This window comes from Annulohypoxylon truncatum, assembly GCF_022578515.1.
Source record: "Annulohypoxylon truncatum strain CBS 140777 unplaced genomic scaffold F4807scaffold_10, whole genome shotgun sequence".
Taxonomy (NCBI): Eukaryota; Fungi; Ascomycota; class Sordariomycetes; order Xylariales; family Hypoxylaceae; genus Annulohypoxylon; species Annulohypoxylon truncatum.
The window spans coordinates 289076-308452 of NW_025953796.1; the positions used below are offsets into that span (position 1 = coordinate 289076).

At 48.7% G+C, this 19377-nt stretch overlaps 5 protein-coding genes across 5 annotated transcripts; 2 read left to right on the plus strand and 3 right to left on the minus strand.

The window, feature by feature from the left end:
• Positions 1 to 483: 483 nt before the first annotated feature.
• F4807DRAFT_466525 (P-loop containing nucleoside triphosphate hydrolase protein) lies at positions 484 to 5066 on the plus strand (the record flags this gene model as incomplete). The annotated part of the gene is made up of 4 exons (XM_048002393.1): positions 484 to 712; positions 769 to 1080; positions 1143 to 2953; positions 3011 to 5066. 4 exons carry the CDS (start codon positions 484 to 486, stop codon positions 4964 to 4966), a joined length of 4308 nt encoding a protein of 1435 aa, XP_047855721.1. The 3' UTR covers positions 4967 to 5066.
• Positions 5067 to 7903: 2837 nt separating this feature from the next.
• F4807DRAFT_450943 (Metalloprotease) lies at positions 7904 to 9365 on the minus strand (the record flags this gene model as incomplete). Its single annotated transcript, XM_048000185.1, has 4 exons — positions 7904 to 8090; positions 8153 to 8283; positions 8338 to 8565; positions 8622 to 9365. The coding sequence occupies 4 exons, from the start codon at positions 9363 to 9365 to the stop codon at positions 7904 to 7906; spliced, it is 1290 nt and encodes a 429-aa protein (XP_047855722.1).
• Positions 9366 to 11906: 2541 nt separating this feature from the next.
• Positions 11907 to 12890, plus strand: F4807DRAFT_28849 (uncharacterized protein). Its single transcript, XM_047994775.1, has 2 exons — positions 11907 to 12270; positions 12337 to 12890. The coding sequence occupies exons 1-2, from the start codon at positions 12040 to 12042 to the stop codon at positions 12688 to 12690; spliced, it is 585 nt and encodes a 194-aa protein (XP_047855723.1). The 5' UTR covers positions 11907 to 12039; the 3' UTR covers positions 12691 to 12890.
• Positions 12891 to 12965: 75 nt separating this feature from the next.
• On the minus strand, positions 12966 to 16750 carry F4807DRAFT_419394 (glycoside hydrolase family 2 protein; the record flags this gene model as incomplete). Its single annotated transcript, XM_047997410.1, has 2 exons — positions 14558 to 16750; positions 12966 to 14494 (listed from the first exon to the last, which is right to left on the minus strand). Coding segments are annotated over exons 1-2 (3221 nt in total), but the record flags the coding sequence as incomplete, so codon positions are not given.
• Positions 16751 to 16994: 244 nt separating this feature from the next.
• On the minus strand, positions 16995 to 18875 carry F4807DRAFT_419395 (activator of Hsp90 ATPase). The gene is made up of 5 exons (XM_047997411.1): positions 18723 to 18875; positions 18225 to 18499; positions 18080 to 18162; positions 17367 to 18025; positions 16995 to 17310 (listed from the first exon to the last, which is right to left on the minus strand). The coding sequence occupies exons 2-5, from the start codon at positions 18445 to 18447 to the stop codon at positions 17292 to 17294; spliced, it is 984 nt and encodes a 327-aa protein (XP_047855725.1). The 5' UTR covers positions 18448 to 18499; positions 18723 to 18875; the 3' UTR covers positions 16995 to 17291.
• Between the last annotated feature and the right edge of the window lie 502 nt (positions 18876 to 19377).

A 19377-nucleotide genomic window follows, 5' to 3' on the forward strand; every position in this document is an offset into this window, starting at 1 on the left:
GGAAAATGGAGGTCGGCAAGAAGAAAAGGATAGGCTTTGTGCACGTTTATATGAAGAAAATACTTCTCATCTTCGACTTCTTCATTGTGGATGTTTCAACATTCTTGTGCATTGCCTTGCCCCTATTGACCTCATCACGTGCTGTTATGATTGCCTTCATGCTAGTACCTACTGGGTAGGTAGGTACAATTGGTATCGTTTCAATCTGCCGTGGGAAAGAGTGAGTGAGATAGGATGGGAGTGCACCTACTACAATATCTGAGCATATACCCCTATTCATGCTAACCCTAGGTAGGTGCGATCCTTAAGCGAGATATTCGAACCTTGAACTACACAAGATGACGTTTATTCTTTCTCATACATCTTCATTCTATTCCTCGCTAGATTCCTCTATACTCATTTCCTTTCATTTACTATTACTGCTCACGTTTTACGAACATTTAGATCGCCTCGCACCATAGAATTTATTTCATTGTCGGTGCCATGTCTGGTGGTCCTGAGCCGGACGAAGATAGCCATATTTATGGCTTCCCAAATCGAGTCAGACGCGATAGACATATCCGGAACATCATCGACCACACTAATACCCTTTTCCCGGACCATAGTTATCAATTCCTACGGTTTAACCCCTCCAGCCGGGCCGACGAAGATGGCATGTTCATGAGTCAATCAAGAAGCGAAATGGGAGGTGATGAAGAGCTGGACGAATTTGGTAAGTTTGCTAGGAATTTCATTTCAGCTGTAGTAGCTCGACTAATAGATACCTAGATCGCAACTTGCTAGGCCGACCTCAAAGGTCCTCTCATCTCCAGGACTCGGGATACTCTAGTCGACGCTTGTCATTGTCACACGCCAACACTCCTAGTCAACCGCGGCGTGTATTGGGAGATGCTAGCCATCACTTCGGAAACTTCACCATTCGAGATCTAGACTATCAATCGCCATTTTCAAGCGACACGATTCACTCAGGGAGCATTAAACCAAGTCCAGCCTCTCGGCCTATTTTCGAGCGTGACGGGTCCCACAGAATGAGAGAGCTTCAACCCGGAGCGCAGATGGCTACGCCTCCTTTCTATACTGGTTAGTTGAGATCAACGCCTGTGTTATAAGCATATCTCTAGATTACTGATACTATGAAAAAGCCCCTAATTTGGCACCGGGCCTTGAACACTCACTTAGTAGTAGCTCTCCTATGAATCCTGGCGGGTCTAGTCCTTCTGCACGCTTCAGCTTTAATCGAAGGTCGAAAATTATAGATAGTCCCTTGGCGACGCAGAAGAGAGTAAGCAATCTCAACTTGGATCTCACACATGCCCCGGACAAACCTCCGTCGGTAAATGATACTCGCCTTATTGACCCACGACAAGCACTGCCTGATAAGTTTCGAACTGTTTTCCCCTACGAGCTTTTCAACGTCGTCCAGTCTAGAAGTTTCAAGCGTGTGTATGAGACAGATGACAATGTTGTCGTCTCCGCTCCAACGGGATCTGGCAAGACGGCCGTTCTTGAAATGGCTATTTGCAAGCTCATAATGAGCCCCGGAAGTGAGAATCACAAGATTGTCTATCTAGCACCTACGAAATCTCTATGCTCGGAGCGCGCGAAGGATTGGCAGAAAAAGTTCAGTCACATGAACTTGCAGTGCAGTGAACTCACTGGCGATACTTCGCAAGCGCAGGCGAGCCGAGTGGGTAGCGCATCTATCATCGTAACAACTCCTGAGAAGTGGGATTCTATTACAAGGAAGTGGTCGGATCACCGAAAGCTTCTTGATATGGTTCGGCTAGTTCTAATCGACGAAGTACATATCCTAAAAGATGTCCGTGGCGCTACGCTAGAAGCCGTTGTATCGCGAATGAAAACCATTGGGGCGAACGTTCGTTTTGTTGCCTTAAGTGCCACCGTCCCAAACATTGGAGACGTTGCCAAATGGCTCGGACGAAATCACTTCAACCAGCGAGACGAGGCCTTAACCGAGGCCTTTGGCGAAGAGCTGCGACCAGTCAAACTGCAGCGTTATGTTTATGGATACGATGCACATCAGAATGACTTCACTTTCGACAAGTCACTTGATAACAAGCTGATCGGACTCCTTGCGAAACATTCAGAGAAGAAACCGATCATGATATTCTGTTTTACGCGGAAGTCGTGTGAGAGTACGGCTCGAAAGCTGGCGGAATGGTGGTCAGAGTGCAGTACGAATGATAAGGCTTGGCCTGCGCCAACGGAGCGAGTACCTGTCGTGAACAGAGAACTCCAAGAGATCATCCGGTTTGGTGTCGCTTTTCACCACGCAGGCCTCGATGCCTCAGATAGATCGGCCGTAGCGCAAAACTTTCTCGACGGCCAGATCCGTGTCATTTGTTGTACGTCTACCCTCGCAGTTGGCGTGAATCTTCCTTGCCATACTGTCGTGCTCAAGGGAACAACTGGATATTCCGATGATAAGCCTCAGGAATATTCGGATCTGGAAATTATGCAAATGCTTGGTCGTGCGGGTCGTCCGCAATTCGATGATAGTGCGGTGGCTATTATTATGACCAAAAAAGCAAATGTTATCCGGTATAAGAAAATGATATCCGGCGATGAGACTCTAGAAAGCACGCTTCATAGGAACCTTGTCGAACATCTGAACTCTGAAATTAGTCTGGGTACTATTCAAGACGTCCAGACTGCGAAGAAATGGATTGTGGGCACATTCCTGAGCGTACGAGTATGTCAGTACCCGTCGCTTTATGGCATCAAAGATGTTAGCAACGCTGAAGATGCCGAAATGAGGATGAAAGAATGGTGCGAACGAGATGTCCGACTCCTACAGCAATTCGGACTGGTAACCGAGCAGTCGCCATTTAAGTGCACCGAATACGGACATGCCATGTCGAGATACATGGTTAACTTCGACACTATGAAACAGCTCTTGTCGATTCCCCATGGGGCTCCTCTTAAGGAGATTGTAAGCCCAGAATGATCAATGACCATTATAACGTGAATTACTGACCAGGCTTGATAGCTTACTACGCTCTCCAAGGCTATAGAGTTTAAAGACTTTCGCTTCAAGACTGAGGAACGCGCTCTATTTCGAGAATTAAATAAGTCACCCTTCATCCTCCATTCAATCAAAGAGCCAGTATCGCAGACTTGGCATAGAGTTTTCCTTATGGTACAAATCCATCTCGGGGGCGTCGAGCTACCAAGTGACAAGGGACTTGGTCATTCTAAGTACAAGATCGCAGCGGATAAAGCGGCCATATTCGATAGAATGAACCGCCTGGTACGTTGTTTCGTGGACTGTCGAGTTTTTGATGGGGACGGCCTGGGTACAAAAGCTGGCCTTGAGCTCATCCGTGGCCTTGTCGCGAACTCGTGGGAGAATAAACCATCGCAGCTTTCCCAGATCCCGGGGTTTGGTCCTGTAACGGTCCGGAAATGGGTCAGCCATGGAGTCCATACAGTCCTAGAACTGGCCGATAGGGACTTCAACGAGATTGAGCGTGTCTCAAGTAGAAATCCTCCGTATGGGATGAATCTATTGAAAACCTTGGAGAAATTCCCTCGGTTGGATATGAAAGCACATGTCATCCCACCGCCTGCGCATCAATCGCAACCTCAAGAAAGCGTGACGGTCACATTGAAAGTCAACCTTTGTTATTGCAATACTGGGGGACCGCCGACCTGGAATAAAAGAGTGCCAGCAGTGACGTTTATGGTCCTGACTACGGATGGCAATCTCGCATATTTTTGGCGCGGGAACCTGTCGAAAATCAACAAATCTTTTGGCCTCGACCTGAGCTTCCCTGTTGCGATTAATGGACCAGACCAGAAGATAAACTGCTACTTCAGTTGTGAGGAAATTGTTGGAACCCAAGTTATGAAGGTAGTTGAGCCTGGTATACCTCAGGCGGCATTCAACAATAGAAGGACACAATCGGCCAACCAGACAAGACCAACCATGGACCTGTTCGACGACAATATGGATTATGGCGACCTACCTGATGAGGATATGCTGAGTGCAGCTCTAACAGCAGACCAGGATGAAGAAATAGAGTCGCAGAGCTACCAGAGCCGATTGGATAGCCTCGAAGAAGATATTCCATTCGTCGACGACTTGCTATCGTACGAGGAAGGCCCTTCAACTTTTGAGCCTACTCAGATGGATAATGGAAAGTGGATGTGTAATCACCACTGTCGCAATGGTGGCCTCACCGCTGCGGGGAGACCTTGTACTCATCGGTGCTGCCACGAAGGCCTCGATAAACCCCGACCACCCCGACGAGAGAAGAAAAAGAATCCAAGTAAACGTGATATGGGAGATGAGAATGATAAGGAACGCAGTTCTGCTCTTAAATCTCCAACTAACACGCAAGTTCCCAAAAACGGTGTGGACTTCGGGACAGGCGTAACTAAGGGAAAGGGATTTGCGAAATCGGCTTTTAGGACGGATGAGTCTTCTACTACGCTGCCTACAATGAAACGAAAGCGCCCGGTAGTCGATAAAAATAAGGGCGTGAGGCCTTCGAAGATGAGCAAACCCACCGAATATACTTCGGACTTGGATATACTTTCCGATATTGATTGTATCGACCTTACTACATCTACTTCCTCCAAAAGGGGAAGCCCTCAGCGCCGAAACCAGGTAACCCAAGGAAGCAAAGGAACTCTATCCCTGAACATGGATAGTGGCAAGAGTCGAGCCCCTTTTAACTCATCCGAGTCCCATCTCCATGGGAATTCAGGAACGTCGAGTAAAACAGAGGCAAAGTCAAATCGTACCAACGTTGGCACGAACTATGATGAAGACATCTTTGGCCAGGAAGACGAAGACGAAGATGAATTTCCTGACGTAGAGAGCCTTATTCGACTTAGCGAATCAAAGGACACAGGCAAATGTCCGACAGGGTTAGATAATGATGAAACTCTATGCCCTAGTGTTGTTCACACACTGAAGGAAAGCATGGAATATGGTTAGGAACCAAATCTCAGTTTTACTACAGTTGATGAGTTGTGTAAGGCATCTGACCGTTTCGATTTGCCTTCAACTAATTCTTCGAGTCGGGATACCTGTCCACAGTCGGGTTTAGCGGCATGTGAAACCAAAACGCCAGAGCCAGGTTTGCCGTTGTCAGATTCGTACGAGGTCATTCAAACCTCCCCTACTCCCGAAACAGATGATCGCGAACCTCTTTCTTTCGACTTACATGCTTCACGAGAGAACGAGAATGGGGAATCTATCATTGTCCCGAACCATAACGAGCCTGAGTGGTTGTCAGAGTTCGACCCCGATTTTATCGATAGTCTACGTGGCTGTGTTAACTTTGTGGACTAATCGTAGGATGGTAAAAACGATATATCCGTTGCGCAATAAGCTGTTTGCTATCTTTTCTTCAAAGGCCTGGCTAAGGGACGTTTCGAAGTAATGTTCACTGATGATGTATTCGACATGCGGAAGCTTGCACCATTTTGCTAGAGATACGAGTCAAGATGAATGCAATAATGTAATGACTTTATAATTGGCAGTTGATACGAACTTGCTATTAGCTCATATGAAATTACGCCACTTAGCAGTCCCCGTGTATTCCTTCCCTAACTCTTGTATTAAGAAAACCTTTAGCTCTGCTTCCTCCAAAGGTTGCTCTGACCGTCCTGTGTATTGTAAATACGTATTGGAGCTTGCTTCTAAGGTAGTTGGATGCGTCAGTAGTCTCGCTTCCCTGGATATAAACAAGCTCATCATCATCATTATCGTCACTTTTAACCCCTTGTTGCTAATAATCATCTAGCCAGGTCATGATATCCCAGCGATATGAGATTCGAGTCTGAACTGACTTCCTAGTAACAGCGGTCACCTGCGCCTCCCCCAGAATTACCCTCAGCGAAGATGGCCACATCTTCGTCTCTGTCGGGGGGTTGCCCGTCGCAGAAGATTGTGCCACAGAGTGAGTGAGCACAGAAGTTATCTCGCCTTTGGCTCTCTTGTAGATAGTAAAGGACCTTGATTAATGCCTGTCTCTCTCCCAAAACCCTTCGGGGTCTTCGGCCCCTTGTATATCCGTCCCATGTATTATACAAGCTGCAGCTAACTAGCTGTTATCTAGCCTCTTGCTTGTAGGCCCTGACAGTCTCCGTCAACTCTCCATCTCCGGTTCCTCTACATGGAACTTATCTACTCATGTTCATCCCTTATCATAATCAACCCGCCGCTTCGTAAAGTTTCGGGCTACTGCAAGGTCGCGAGAAGCGCACCGTGTAGTAGTAATAGAAGTAGTAGTTGTTGTCCTCGCACTCTGAATTTATGTGCTAGATAATGATATGAGGTCGCGCTGGCCAGCGCGGGATAGGGGTTTGGGGAGGGTCCCGACCCCTTGATCCGAACGCGTTTTTCGATCGAAACGGTCCGGAGGGGAGGGGGAGTGTAAGGGATGGAGAATATGACTGAGGGCTGGAATGTAGGTTAGTACTATCTCAGTGACTATCACTGCGGCTGTTGTCTTACCTGTTAATAAAGCCGTTTCCTGGCTGGGACTTGACCTCATTTGAGTATCTAGTCCTCGGCAGCCATGACTTGGCTTTCGCCGCCCGGTCGAATATGCTGGACTGATGGGCAGCACATGCCGGCCGCCGCGGTCCTCTTGCCGTTGTCGATGGGTACTACCCATCGACTCCCGGGTACACCAGACCTCGGATCGGACCAGAGTATGGCCCGTAGGCGACCATCTTAGTGGTCAACACGAGAGAGGAGAAGACAGAGCTCGTCTTGGTGCTCATATAGCAACCCTAGACGAGAGTTAACTGGTGCTCCTTGTGGTATAATGTTGTTTACTTACTTGCTAAGTCCTCCTCGTTCTAAATTCAGCCAATCTTCCACCTCCCATCCTACGATGTGGGGTTCACATAATCGTGACCCCGCGGGTCTCCATCACGGAGTTGCAGGGCAGGTCCAGCGGTCACAACCTCTGTGACCCGGGGGAGGTAAACGAGGCGGTACCTAGGTGTCTAGGTATTATTTTGTCCCGCTTGGTACGTTACGACCCCAAGCGAAGAGGTTGTGCGGGAGGCACTATGATTTCAATCAGTTTCAGCTAAAAAGACCGTGTAAAAACGTGTGAAGTGTGGAGGTACCTTTATAATCTCCACGCGCAGTGGGCCTTGAGGGTTCATGGTTGCCGGTGAAAGAATCCGACAAATGTTGTACCGCGTCAGATATACGGCATTATTTTTACCAACGAACATCAAGTTGTCAAAGGCGCTCGTATATTTTACGAACGCCTTTCGTTGGTGAGGCGGTTGAAGAACCAGCCAGGACGGAGAGAGAAAGAAGAGGGAAAATTTTGTGGCGGGGACGATGGATTTTTGAACGGTGGTTTTGTGCCCTCCACGGAAAAACTTATGAGTCATACGGCAATAAAGGGAGCGGTGACGAGACTCCTCACAAAAGAGGACGACTCGTCAGTGGCCGAGTTATGACCACAAGTATTATTTTACACGGTGCCCACAGTGGTGCTAACCCTAGGTTTAGCTCATACAATGTACTTAGATATTCGTTGATGTGACGACCGAATGAATAAATTGTGCTGTTTTCAATAAACGTAATGATAGTTACCCAGTATAATGGACGTCAAGTGATTATTGGAACAGTTTAGTGCATAGTGATGCTCAATTTGGTCTATCAACGTAACCCTAAGCCCAGACGCGATCCTAACCCTTACCCCATATCCCAAGTTGAAGGAGTGTGGATCAACACCAGTCACCACCATTACCTTGTTACCGTTTCTTCATACATATACATCCTATTCGTAATGACCATTAATTCACACTTCACTCGTGTCCTTCTATGTTTGGGTATTGGTTCTCAGATACCCATTGTCGTTTAGCTCGGAGGACAGCCTTTGTCATGTTTCTTACGCTTCTAAGCATGAGACTTCCTCACGACACCGACGTCCTTCCAGGCCTTGCGAACGACAGCCGCGGCATCGTCACCAAAGAGCTCCTCGGCCTTGTCGACTGTCACATCCGCGAACTGGATGAAGGTGCAGCGGGCCGGAATCTGGCCGCTGTTCATCGTCTCCCACCAGATCTTGCCGGCTTTCTCCCATCTGTATGGTGATAATTAGTACTGACAGCTCATACAACGAAGCTAGGTTTCAGAGTGGCTTACGAGTAACCGCCAAATGCGACAGAAGCAAGATAGAATGCCTTGTTGGGGATGCCGGAGTAGAGATGGACGCCGCCATTATCTTCCTGGGTTACTTTGAAGTCCTTGAAGTTTGCGGGTTGAGGATCCTTGCCCTAGTAGTAAGTTAGTATCATGTAACGCTGCTACGTTAGATAAGGGAGTCTTACGAAGCGAGGGTCGTCATAGGCGGTGCCGGGCGCTTTCATACTGCGCAGAGCAACACCCTTGACGCCGGGCATGAGGCAGTTCTCACCGATCAGCCAGTCGGCCTTGTCGGCAGTTTCGTTCTCTACTCTCTGCTTGATCATGATGCCGAAGACATCCGATACATGCTCGTTGAGGGCGCCACTCTGACCCGTGTAGTCCAGCGGCGAAGTATGTTCGGTAACAGCGTGCTATCAAGGAGTCAACAAATCATCTAGCGGATATTAAGAGATAAGCGGCATCATACGGTGAGCTCATGGCCAATGACATCGACAGCTCCAGTAAAGTTGGTCAAAAAGGTATGGCCATCACCGTAAACCATCTGAGCAACTTCGGGGTCCCAAAAGGCGTTTTCATAGTTGACACCGAAGTGCACTGAGCTTATCACGTGCATGTTGTGGTTGTCGATGGACTTCCAGTTGAAGATATCGTTGTAGAAGGAGAGCACGAGACCGGCATTGTCATAAGCCTCGTTGGCGGACTCGTCCTTCGAAGCCTTCTGACCTTCGACACGAAGGACCTTTCCTGGAAGGTGGTCTTCGTTGGAGTCATGGTTGGCATCATATACGGCGCGATAGGTCTTCGAGGAGTCCTCCGCAGGTTGCTCGGCAGCTGTAAGAGTCTTTTGACCAGAATCGGTACGGAGGCCCTGCGCTTCCTGGTACTTGGCGTGGACTTTCCTAATGTGCTCGAGATCACGTCTAGCACAGGCGCGGGTGTCGTCGTCGACCTCCTCGCAGTCGGCAATATGCTGAAGCATATGATCCGGGACGATGCTTTGTTGCCTGGTTATGCTGGCCGCGGCTCTGCTGCCGCGGGGGGCGCACAGGGCAGCGAAACGTTTCTCGCGTTTGCCGACATAGTTCTTGTGGACGGTGAGAGCGTTGCGGGCGGATTCGCGGATGTGATCCTCGTTGTGGCTGCTGTCGGCAATAGCGTTAAGCAGATAAGGAGGTACTACACTGCATACGTGATGGTTGCGGGTCGACATCTTCGGTATCTGTGTGAACGTTGTACGAAAGATAGCTGTACGCTTCGGGAGGATACGATATAGGGACATGTAGGTAGGTATGGGATATGCTTAGGCAAGAGAAGAAGGATAAGGGTCTTTAATACTTAGAGGAGTGGCAATGTTGAGGTCACGGAGAGTAGAGGTGATGTAAGTGATGCTGAACTAGTAGAAGAAATACGAAGATTCTGGTTAGGGATATTGTCTAGGGTTAGAAGGCAACTTTCGTCATCTACCTACCAAGCTGTTCTGGAGACAGAGCGCCAAGGCGATTTTTATGTAGGCCCTAGACGGATCATGAGACGGAAGCAAGCTGAGTTAAAGGAGCTTGCCGTCAACGTCTTTGAGCCAAACCCCAGCTGCCGAGGATATGAGACAGTGATGGAGGCAGCTGCATCCTTAAAGATAAGGATACGAATAATACCACAATGCATACTGCTTCCTGGTGTGGCATGTGCTGCTGGGCTGACTCACGTACATAGCTGTAAATGAGATCGATATGTCTCTATTCCCGGGGAAGTGGGTAGCGGGAGGACTAAGATGGACTACGTTAGTTCAAGAGCTGATCTTGACTTCCAATTTTGGCTACTTTATGATGTATTCTCATTCACCAACAAGATCCAGGAAGAATCTATATCGGCACAACGTCAGTATGGGGCAGAAAACCTTATCTTCCCCATGTCGTCGTCTTTTAAGAGCTGTGCCTTCTTCAGCTCGGATAGGCCAGAGGCCCGTGGCAGGCGTGGGGAATGTTCGTCATCCGGTAGTTCAGGACTAGAGACGAAACAGGGAATCGAAGTTGCTTAACGAAGTGACATATTCTTTGCCACGGCACTGCCGCTGTGACTACCCGGCAGTGGTACGACTTAAGTCAATTCCATCCATCTTGTTTCATGGCGATGGATGCGACTTGAGGCCTCATCTACCAACGCTCTAAATGGACAAGGCGAGGCGGGTAGAGCATGTAAGGAACAGGCCTAAAGGTCGAAGGCTACCTCCCCAATAGGTACGTAGGTGCTAATATCCGCATGAGGACTGAATCCCGTGATAAGGAATATTCAGGAACATAGACGGGCTGTGTTTCACTCTGAGATGTGGGCATGGATATAATTCAAGAAATGTGACCTTGACACGTCGTTGTGTGTATGAGTAACGATGCGCTACGTAACTGCGGTGGTCGAGAACTTGGAAAGACACGTACGTAAACCGTAAGTGCCCCGTAGCCCCACTAGCCTATAGGTCGGGAAGCGCCGTAGAAACAGGGGAAACAGGGGTTGCGACAGCGACCTCAGCTGCTAGCGGCTTGGCTTTGAGCGTTGAAGGGGCCTGAGGGGCCTATGATATCAGCTACCGAGATCTACGATAAGATACGTGCGATACGTTACCCCTTTTCAGATGAATAAATATCGATAAAGCCATAGTGTGACCATTTCCTCATGGAAATAGAAAATAAGTGAAATGTCTTGCAGCTGATGGAAGAACTGGTCGTCGAAATAGGCTGACCTGACGTTGAGGTCAGCTGGTATATCTCACTTGCTACCTTATCGCCGTTACATTCGCCCTCCTTTACGGCCTCAACGCACATCCGCATTGATACATCGACTGATCAAGGGCGAACTGATGGGCGCGGGTAGAACTGGTTAGATAGGGGCTTGATGTCTGTTAATTATTGTGTGCCGAAGACAATTTCGACAGCATGTCCTATGATGCATTTATCGTGCATTTATAAGATAGACGCCCGCGACGGTTGAGAGGAATAGTAATGCTTCGCTGTTGGTTGGCTGTTTGCTTATATGCAACGATGAGGTTGAGATGGACCAGCGAAGCATCTATGGTTATTTCTAGACACCGATTACATCAATTAGAACGATTTGTTTGCCATTAAAGGCACTCGTTACCTGCGCAGTACCCTTCGGTAACGCACCGGTGTTTGATTAGGTTCGAGTACGAAGAGGCTCTTCAATCCGCTTTCGAACAAACACCTAAGATGAGATTCGATGGATTCTACACTGCTAAACTCAGCGAAACTTTAGGAAAGCGGCAATAAATAATATGAATGAGGGATATCATCATGATGCGTTTGTCAAGCACATGTCCCCCTAGATAAGATGCTCATTAGCCCCTGAGTCTAATAAGCCTCTGTTATGAGATGAATGCTAAAATCTCATAGGGGAAACTGTAAATGTAAAGGTCATTCACCCATCTTCAGCAGGAATAAGCTCACTGCGTGTACGACCTATCGTATAACCTTATGTCGTTTGCTGTTACCTCAACATGGAAACATGTCGAGTCAGAAAGCGCAAGACGAAGAAACTGGGCAAGAGCAAACGAAATTGGCGTGTTACTCTGGCAGATCGCCCCCTTTTACGACGTCGTACACTTCCATCTGAATCCTATCCTGTCCCCTCTCCACCACCCACCGCCGAAATTCCCAACGTATTTTACATCTTGGCTGCTGCTCCTTGCTCTCGCTACAATTCTTGAATACCTACTCAGCCTGAGACACTCAACGCTGCTGGCACCACTCGTTTTAAAACCCAGCTACCAACTCCCTCCCGTCTCAACCGAGACATCCACGCCTAGGTATTCTTATTCAAACCATTCTTCAGTCCAACGTTGAGAAGAATAAAGCCCATTTCCGAGACAGAACGGCACAATGCAGCTCCTCTTCCTCGTTCTCGCTTACTCGGCTCTCGCATCCGCCACGACGTACTTCCTCACCGTCTTCGCCCCGGACACCAACATCGACGGCGCCCTTCTCAACGCCGCCGGCCAGGGGTTCTACAGCGGCACTTCGGGCCCAGCGACGTACTGTCCCGAGGATATCGGCAAGAAGTGTCCTGAAGTACAGGGAACTCTCGTCTACGGAGGACTAACCGGCATGGCAGTAAGCACCTATACCCGTTCTCATACCCTTTCTTCCAGATCCTTGACACACTAACCCACCTCCTAGGTCCAAGTCCCCGGCGGCCAATCCATCTACGTCGCGCCCTCAGGCCAAGTCGAGTACTCGCGCGCGCACTCAACGTACGTGCCCCCCGGGTCCTTCATCGGGGGATGGTACAACAAGACAGTCCTATCAGACTGCGAGCCCACGCGCTACGTGCTCGACTTCCTGACCACCGACGGCACCAACATCGGCGGCGTCAAGCTGTGTCCCGACATCGAGTCCTGGATGTCCGGCACGGGCGCCAGCTACCGTCTTTACGTCGGCACGCGCAACTTCAACTTGACGAACTGTATTGATGCTGTGGGTTTGAACTTGAATGCCGTCGCGGCGGATGTTGGGTGTTGGCAGTATATCTGATGGATGGCCCAGCCGCTTATGAGTGGCGAGATACCGTAATGTGAAGCGAAAAGGTACCGTGAGCAAAATAGTGTTAGCCTTGATTTTGCCAGGACGAGCTCTTGCGAGTGTTTCCATAGGGATTTAGCATGAGAAAAGTTGGTACGGACCTGGTTTTAAAAAAAGGGGATTTGAGAAAAACGTTTGCGCTTAGGACTTAATGGCGCGATGCGACGGAACTATACGGTTAGCAATGAGTAAATGAAGTGTGTACTTCGTCCTTATGAAATGAAAGCTTTGATTTTCAGTTTTATATACCTAATCAACGCTACGCCTATTCCATCCATCCGTAAAAAGGGGCAAATTGCTACCTATATATCCATCTCCACATGCGAAAAGAAACCCCAGCCAGATACTCAACCTAATCAAGCAGAACCTCGACATCAAACTCCCGATCCGTCCTAAGCTGATACTGCGGCAGCGTCGGCGGCCCACAGCTCCCGGTCCCCAAACCATGGTGATACCAGTCCAACCTAACAATATGATCGTCCCTCTTCCTCTTTTGCAGCTCATACGGATGCTTGCACTCATCTATATCCCTGGTACTATACGGCGCGACGCTAAAACTCGCGCCCTCATGCTCGCCGAAGCGCGCGCGCAGGAGACAGTCCGGGTACCGCAGGTCGCCGCCCCAGCGCGTGCGCAGCTCGACCCAGCGCACGTCGGTGCGGTTTCCGCTCTCCTGCGGGAACTCGTAGTGGTGGAAGAGCGCGTCGGCGCTCCAGCCCCACGTGTTGACGAGCTGCGCGCGCTTCTTGTCGCTGTACGACTCGCCCGGCCCGCGGCCGAACCACTCGACGATGTCGAGGTCGCGCAGCCCGAACGAGAGGCCGAAGCGCGCGAAGGTCGAGGGAAGGAGGAGACCGCTGGGCTTCGCTTGCACGCGGATGCTGCAGTAGTCTTGCGTGATGGTGTACGTGGTCGTGGTGTCGACGCCCCAGGCAAGGACGGGGGGTGCCACGCGCCCTTTTACGACGACGGTGCAGCCCGATTCGGTTTCGGTGGTGGTCATCTGCGAGAAGTGGTTTCGCGTCTGGTGGACTCTCTTCTCGATCCATTCCTGGCCGTGAGGTCCGCCGCGGTCGTTGTCCGTGAGAGCGCGGTAGAAGTCTAGAGCCAGAGGGACGGTGATGATGTTGTGATCTGGCTTCGAGGTGTGCGTTAGAGATGATAGGGTGCCGTTTCCCGTATCAAAGCCGAACGTTGTGCCTTTGGCGATTGTGACGTAAAGCATATCGTCGGTGCGTTGAATACGCGGACGGCCCGGCATGGAGGGGGATTTGAGGAGGGCAAATGTTCGGGGAGGAGTGAGGGCGATCTGGCTTCGAGCTATGATTCGACCAGGAGTTATCCATTTAGTTCCGTTACGAACCATGAATTCCAACGAAAGCCACGCATTCGTTGATAAAGTCTTTGGCATTCCACCTAATACTATCGTCGCTTTTGTGTGAGGTTTGACTCCCGCTGGAATAAATATCTCTTTACCAATCACCTGCTGCCGATCGGAGATGAGTTCCCAAAAGCATCTTACGTGATCCAGGGTCAGGAAATCATAGCGGTTTATAATTGTTATCGCGGTTCCCTCTACCCCAAGGACTTGAATGGGCTCGATGGCTTTGCCGTATTCGTCAAGCCCAGGACCCGGCAAATGTGACGAGTTGCACAGCCCGTCCATGACGAAATTCCCATCATTTGGTTCATCAGGTTGAAAGTCGCCGCCATATCCAAAATACTTATCGCCGTCTTTAGATTCGGTGAGGAGACCCTGTGTAAACAGACGTTAGCATATACTAAGAGAGCCATACTTATACAGTTACGGGTTACTTACGTGGTTTGCCCATTCCCACACGAATCCCCCCATAAGCCGTGGGTATTTATAGAAGGCTTCGATGTATTCTTGTATAGCTCCGGGACCGTTACCCATCGCGTGGATATACTCGCACATGACGAATGGCTTCTTCCAATCCCTTTCCTCGGCGTGCTTGATCATTTCGTCAACGGGGGTGTACATTCGACTAAAGATATCCGCTGTCTGAGCTTCTTGGTCGCCCTCATAGTGTATGAGGCGTGTCTTATCAATCGCCTTGATAGCATCGTACATGGCCTGGTGATTTCTACCGTAGAAGGCTTCGTTCCCGAGGGACCACATGATAATAGAAGGATGATTCTGATCCCGCATTACCATCTGCACAGCACGATCTACGTACGCATCTCTCCAATCTGGGTTGTCTGATGCAAAACTTGCTGGATCGCCGCCAACTTCGCCAAATCCGTGACATTCGAGGTCTGCTTCATCGAGCACCCAGAATCCCATTTCGTCGGCAAGGTCGTAGAATCTAGGATCGTTTATGTAATGGGAAGTGCGAATGGCATTGATATTAAATGCCTTCATCGCCTGGAGATCCCATTGAAGGGATCCGTAAGGGACAGTTCTCCCAGATTGCGCATTGTGCTCGTGACGGTTAGTTCCCCTGATCTTGATTGGCTGTCCGTTGACACAAAAGACGCCATCAATCAGTTCCGTCCTCCGAAACCCAACCCTCTGAGTAACATACGAGGAAGAACCAACAGAAAGCACCAGAGTATATAGGTATGGAGTCTCAGCTGTCCATTTTTCTGGATTGTCCACACGGACTTTACATCTAGACCTCCGCCCTTGCGGTGTGTACGAATAATCGAATATGACTTCGCCATCGCCATCAATAAGTTTAGACGTGACAGCTTCACCAAGCTTGTTCAACTTGATATCTACTGCAAGCCACGCATCCTTATAGTCGTCGTCAAGGATCGTCTCAACACGAAAATCTTCGAAGTGAGTGGTGGTAAATGAATGCAACCAAACATCCCTAAAGATGCCGCTGAGCCACCATTGGTCCTGATCCTCGATATAACTTCCGTCGCACCGTTGATATACCTCGACGCAGAGAGTGTTTTCGGAATCGAGATCAAGGAATGACGATACATCAAACTCGCTAGGATTTCTCGAGCCTTGCGAGTAGCCCACCTCCTTTCCATTCAACCAAATCGTAAAGGCTGAGTCAACACCCTCAAATCTTAGCCGCCATTGATCTCCGTCCTTGAGAGTGTCTGGGACGGTGAAGCGTGTGATGTAGCGGCCACACTCGTTGTCATCGTACGGAACATGTGGTGGATCCACTGGGAAGGGGAAGTTGACGTTCGTATATTGCGGCCCTTTACCAAACCCCTGAAGTTGCCACATACCCGGAACGTTGATGAGCTTCCATTCCGAGTGGTTGAACTCGGGCCTATAAAAGTCCCGGGGGCCCTTAAACGGTCCAGGTGACAGGTCGAAACCCCACGTACCCGAGAGCAAGGCAGCTCTAGAGCGGCTCACATCTCTAGAAAGTGCATCATCCTCAGTATTGTAAACGTGGAAATGACTTCGAGGTGGTAAAGTATTGCGATGAATAACCTTGAGATTACTCCAGTCCGGAATTTCCTTTGGTTGGATTTCTGTGTGGCTTATTTCGAGTGTATTGAACACAGAAGACGTACAAGATGGATGAGGATCTGATGGTTCCGACCAAGGATCAGGATAAGACGTAGTGACTTGTAAGTCTACGTGAAGATCTGCGTTCTGTCGGATCACCAAGTTCCTCTCAGACGACCCAATGTTGTGAGAGGACATAGTAGAGTGTATATGGGAGTTAGTGATAATTAGAATCAGGTTATTAGACTCCCTTCATTCCAAGGTCCTTGCCCTAATACCAGTAATATTATCAAGTGATGATACGATCGTGAGGGCGCTTCTTAATTTGTGGTATAGCTGTCATTAATAGGATGGACGCAGCCCATGTACCTCCATCTAAGAGGGATAACAATACACTGAGGAAAAAGATACCAAATAATTTCGACAATAATATTAAGAAATAACGTTTTACTTTGGGATTGCTAACAACAATTAGACTGGAAAGCTGATTGTTCGACTCGGAATGAATTAAATATTGTCTTGATTGAGTTGAAGTTTGAAAGTTCCCAAGTAGCACTGTTGGAGGTGGACTAGGTAGTTGGAAGTGCCTGAATTCTAAATTGAGTGCCTAAGTGGTAGGTAGGTAGCTAGGTCAACTGTACCTAGCAGGTGACGTAGCCAGGGCATCAAATGGTTGGCTCGGGTTGTCCCGCCCTCATGCGGAGGCTGGGGGATAGAGTTTGGAGGCTGGAGGTTAGTGGGGAAGACTCCAATAATGGACAAAACCATCCAGTTGCTTCCAAGGTTGTTACTTTGAAAATATTCGTCTATACACGTGGTATTCAACTTATTGGTGTCGATTAATATGAATAGGGACCTATCTGTAATATGATTTTATGAGTTGCGAAAATCACGGAGTAGAGAAACAATGATAAAATCGACCATTCTGCCATTCAAGTCATTTTTCTTCGTTATTTATTAATATGATTTTTTGACAATGCAAAGCTCTCTCTACCTTACGATCATGGTTATGATGAAATGGTCAAACAACCGCCCGCGAGGACTGATTGCACTTCTTACCAATTACGCCACTAAACCAGAGAACGCCCATGGCCAACTTAGTTGCCCTCAGCTATAGGATCGTCCCGAATCTTTATCATGTTAGCTAAAGCCTAAGAAACAGCAGATATCAACGGTGTCAACTTACCCGAAGGTCGTCTTGATGCTCCTCACGTAATATTCTTCCCAGTTGCGCTTAGTCACCTCTTCTTGGCCTACGGGGACGCCACTCCAGGTCACTCTCATCACAGTCACACCGTCGACGTCGTTCTGGTCAAATTCAATTACCTGCTTCGAGTAATGACCTGCCGGCCACTGGTTTAATCGCCAAGTCTGGACAATCTTCGTCGGTTCCTCGAGTTCTTCATATTCGCCAGACACGTTGCCCCCGAACAGCTCAAACTGTCCGCCCTTCTTGGCACCGTCAAATCTCTTTGGCGGAGCACGGGTGAACGCCGCCAGCCGTTGAGGGTCAGTGAAGGTCTGGTACAGTTCGGCGGCGGTAGTTCGGAATTCTTCTTGGTCATTTACCGTTGTGGTGTTGACGACGCTACCTTTGTTGTTTTGGGTGGTAGCGCTGGCATCGGGCTTCGCCGTGTTAACGCCGCTTGGTGTGTGGTACTTCGGTGTGGTGAACCCGCTCGAGGGATTTGAGCCAGCAGCATGTTGGATGTCTTTCCCATGTTCGGCAATTAAGGCTGGGGTAAGCTTAGAGAATTCCTCGCGTAGCTGGGGCGTTAGCTTGGATCGAACCAAGTCCTTCACCGGCTGCTTCTCCTGAGACTCCGAATAGATGTCTATGTCAAACTTTCGCGAGATCAGTACTAGTCATGATGGTCATAGCGACATGCATCTACATACGACGAAGTCATCGGCTTCGGTGTCATGAGCAACTTCAGGTACGGTAATGGTGCCCGAAACATTTTCTTCTCCAGGCGCAGATCCTAGTGCAAGTTAGATAACTTGGCTGCCTTGGACTACGATGTATCTATGGGTTATAACGAACCGGAATATTCTAAGACGAGTTTCACGTCATAAATAGTAATAACTTTGCCCTTCCGTTGGCTTACGTCAACGTCACCGTCCATGCTGACAACCTTATTGATCTTGGCGGTGACCTCTCCATCTTCGGCCGAGACCTTGGTCAGATTCTCTTCGAACCATTGCTTAGTCCATTCACTGGCATTCTTGCTGACCCAATGCCAGTTGTTCGGGTTGTGGAGAACCATGGTGGGATGAGAAGGAGGATAATTCGGACGAAGTCTGGATTTGGGTTGGAAGCTAGAAACATGCAGCTCTGTCAGCAATTGCTTCTTCTGCGCGTGGGCAATAATAGATTCGATGCGAACAAAGTAAGTTGATCAGATATAAGTCTCGAGGACTACAGCTATTTAGTCATCAAGGAAAGGGAGTACAAGTCACTCTATGACTGGTGCCAGCTGGTGTATCATCAGAAGATCCACGGTGGGATTGGAGTGGAAGAAATAGCTGAATGGTAACTTACCGATGACAGATGGACGGGTAAGTTGACTACGGAATCAATCTATAATCATAGTAGAAGAATTGAAGAGAAGAAAACGTCTGCATGAAGGGCACGCAGCCGGCTACGAGAAGTTGTAAGGTTAGAAGAAAAATGCAGCCGAAAGCTCTAGAATTTCTACGAAATTTAGTGCCAAAGTCAGACTTTCTAATATCTTCCACTGAACCAATAGAAGAGGGTCTTTACCCGGTCAAACATCGGCCCGGAAACTCTAAAGTCTAAACCCGACCCGACGCAAGCAACTGCAAACGACATTATTGCTTGCCTTATTCTGTACCTACCCGCTATTTTGCATTTTAGTTAATTACCTAATACATAAACACATGTATGTATGTAGCGAATTCACATGCCTCAATCTTCGTGTCCCCTTATGAGACTACGGCGGTTAATAATATTCTTCTCGACTTCTTGATATACTTTCAGCATTCTCTTACCTCATACTGTAATTGCCTCCCAATGAAGCAAACGTATGGGCCAGTTTGAATTTAGAGCAAGTGATATGGAAAGTAAGGCGACAGTGAATAATGTACCTAATCCACAGATGACTTCAACTTTCGAGGAGCCATGAATAATCTCACGCGTCTTATGTCAAACTTGGATGCGACCTGCCGTCGTGCTT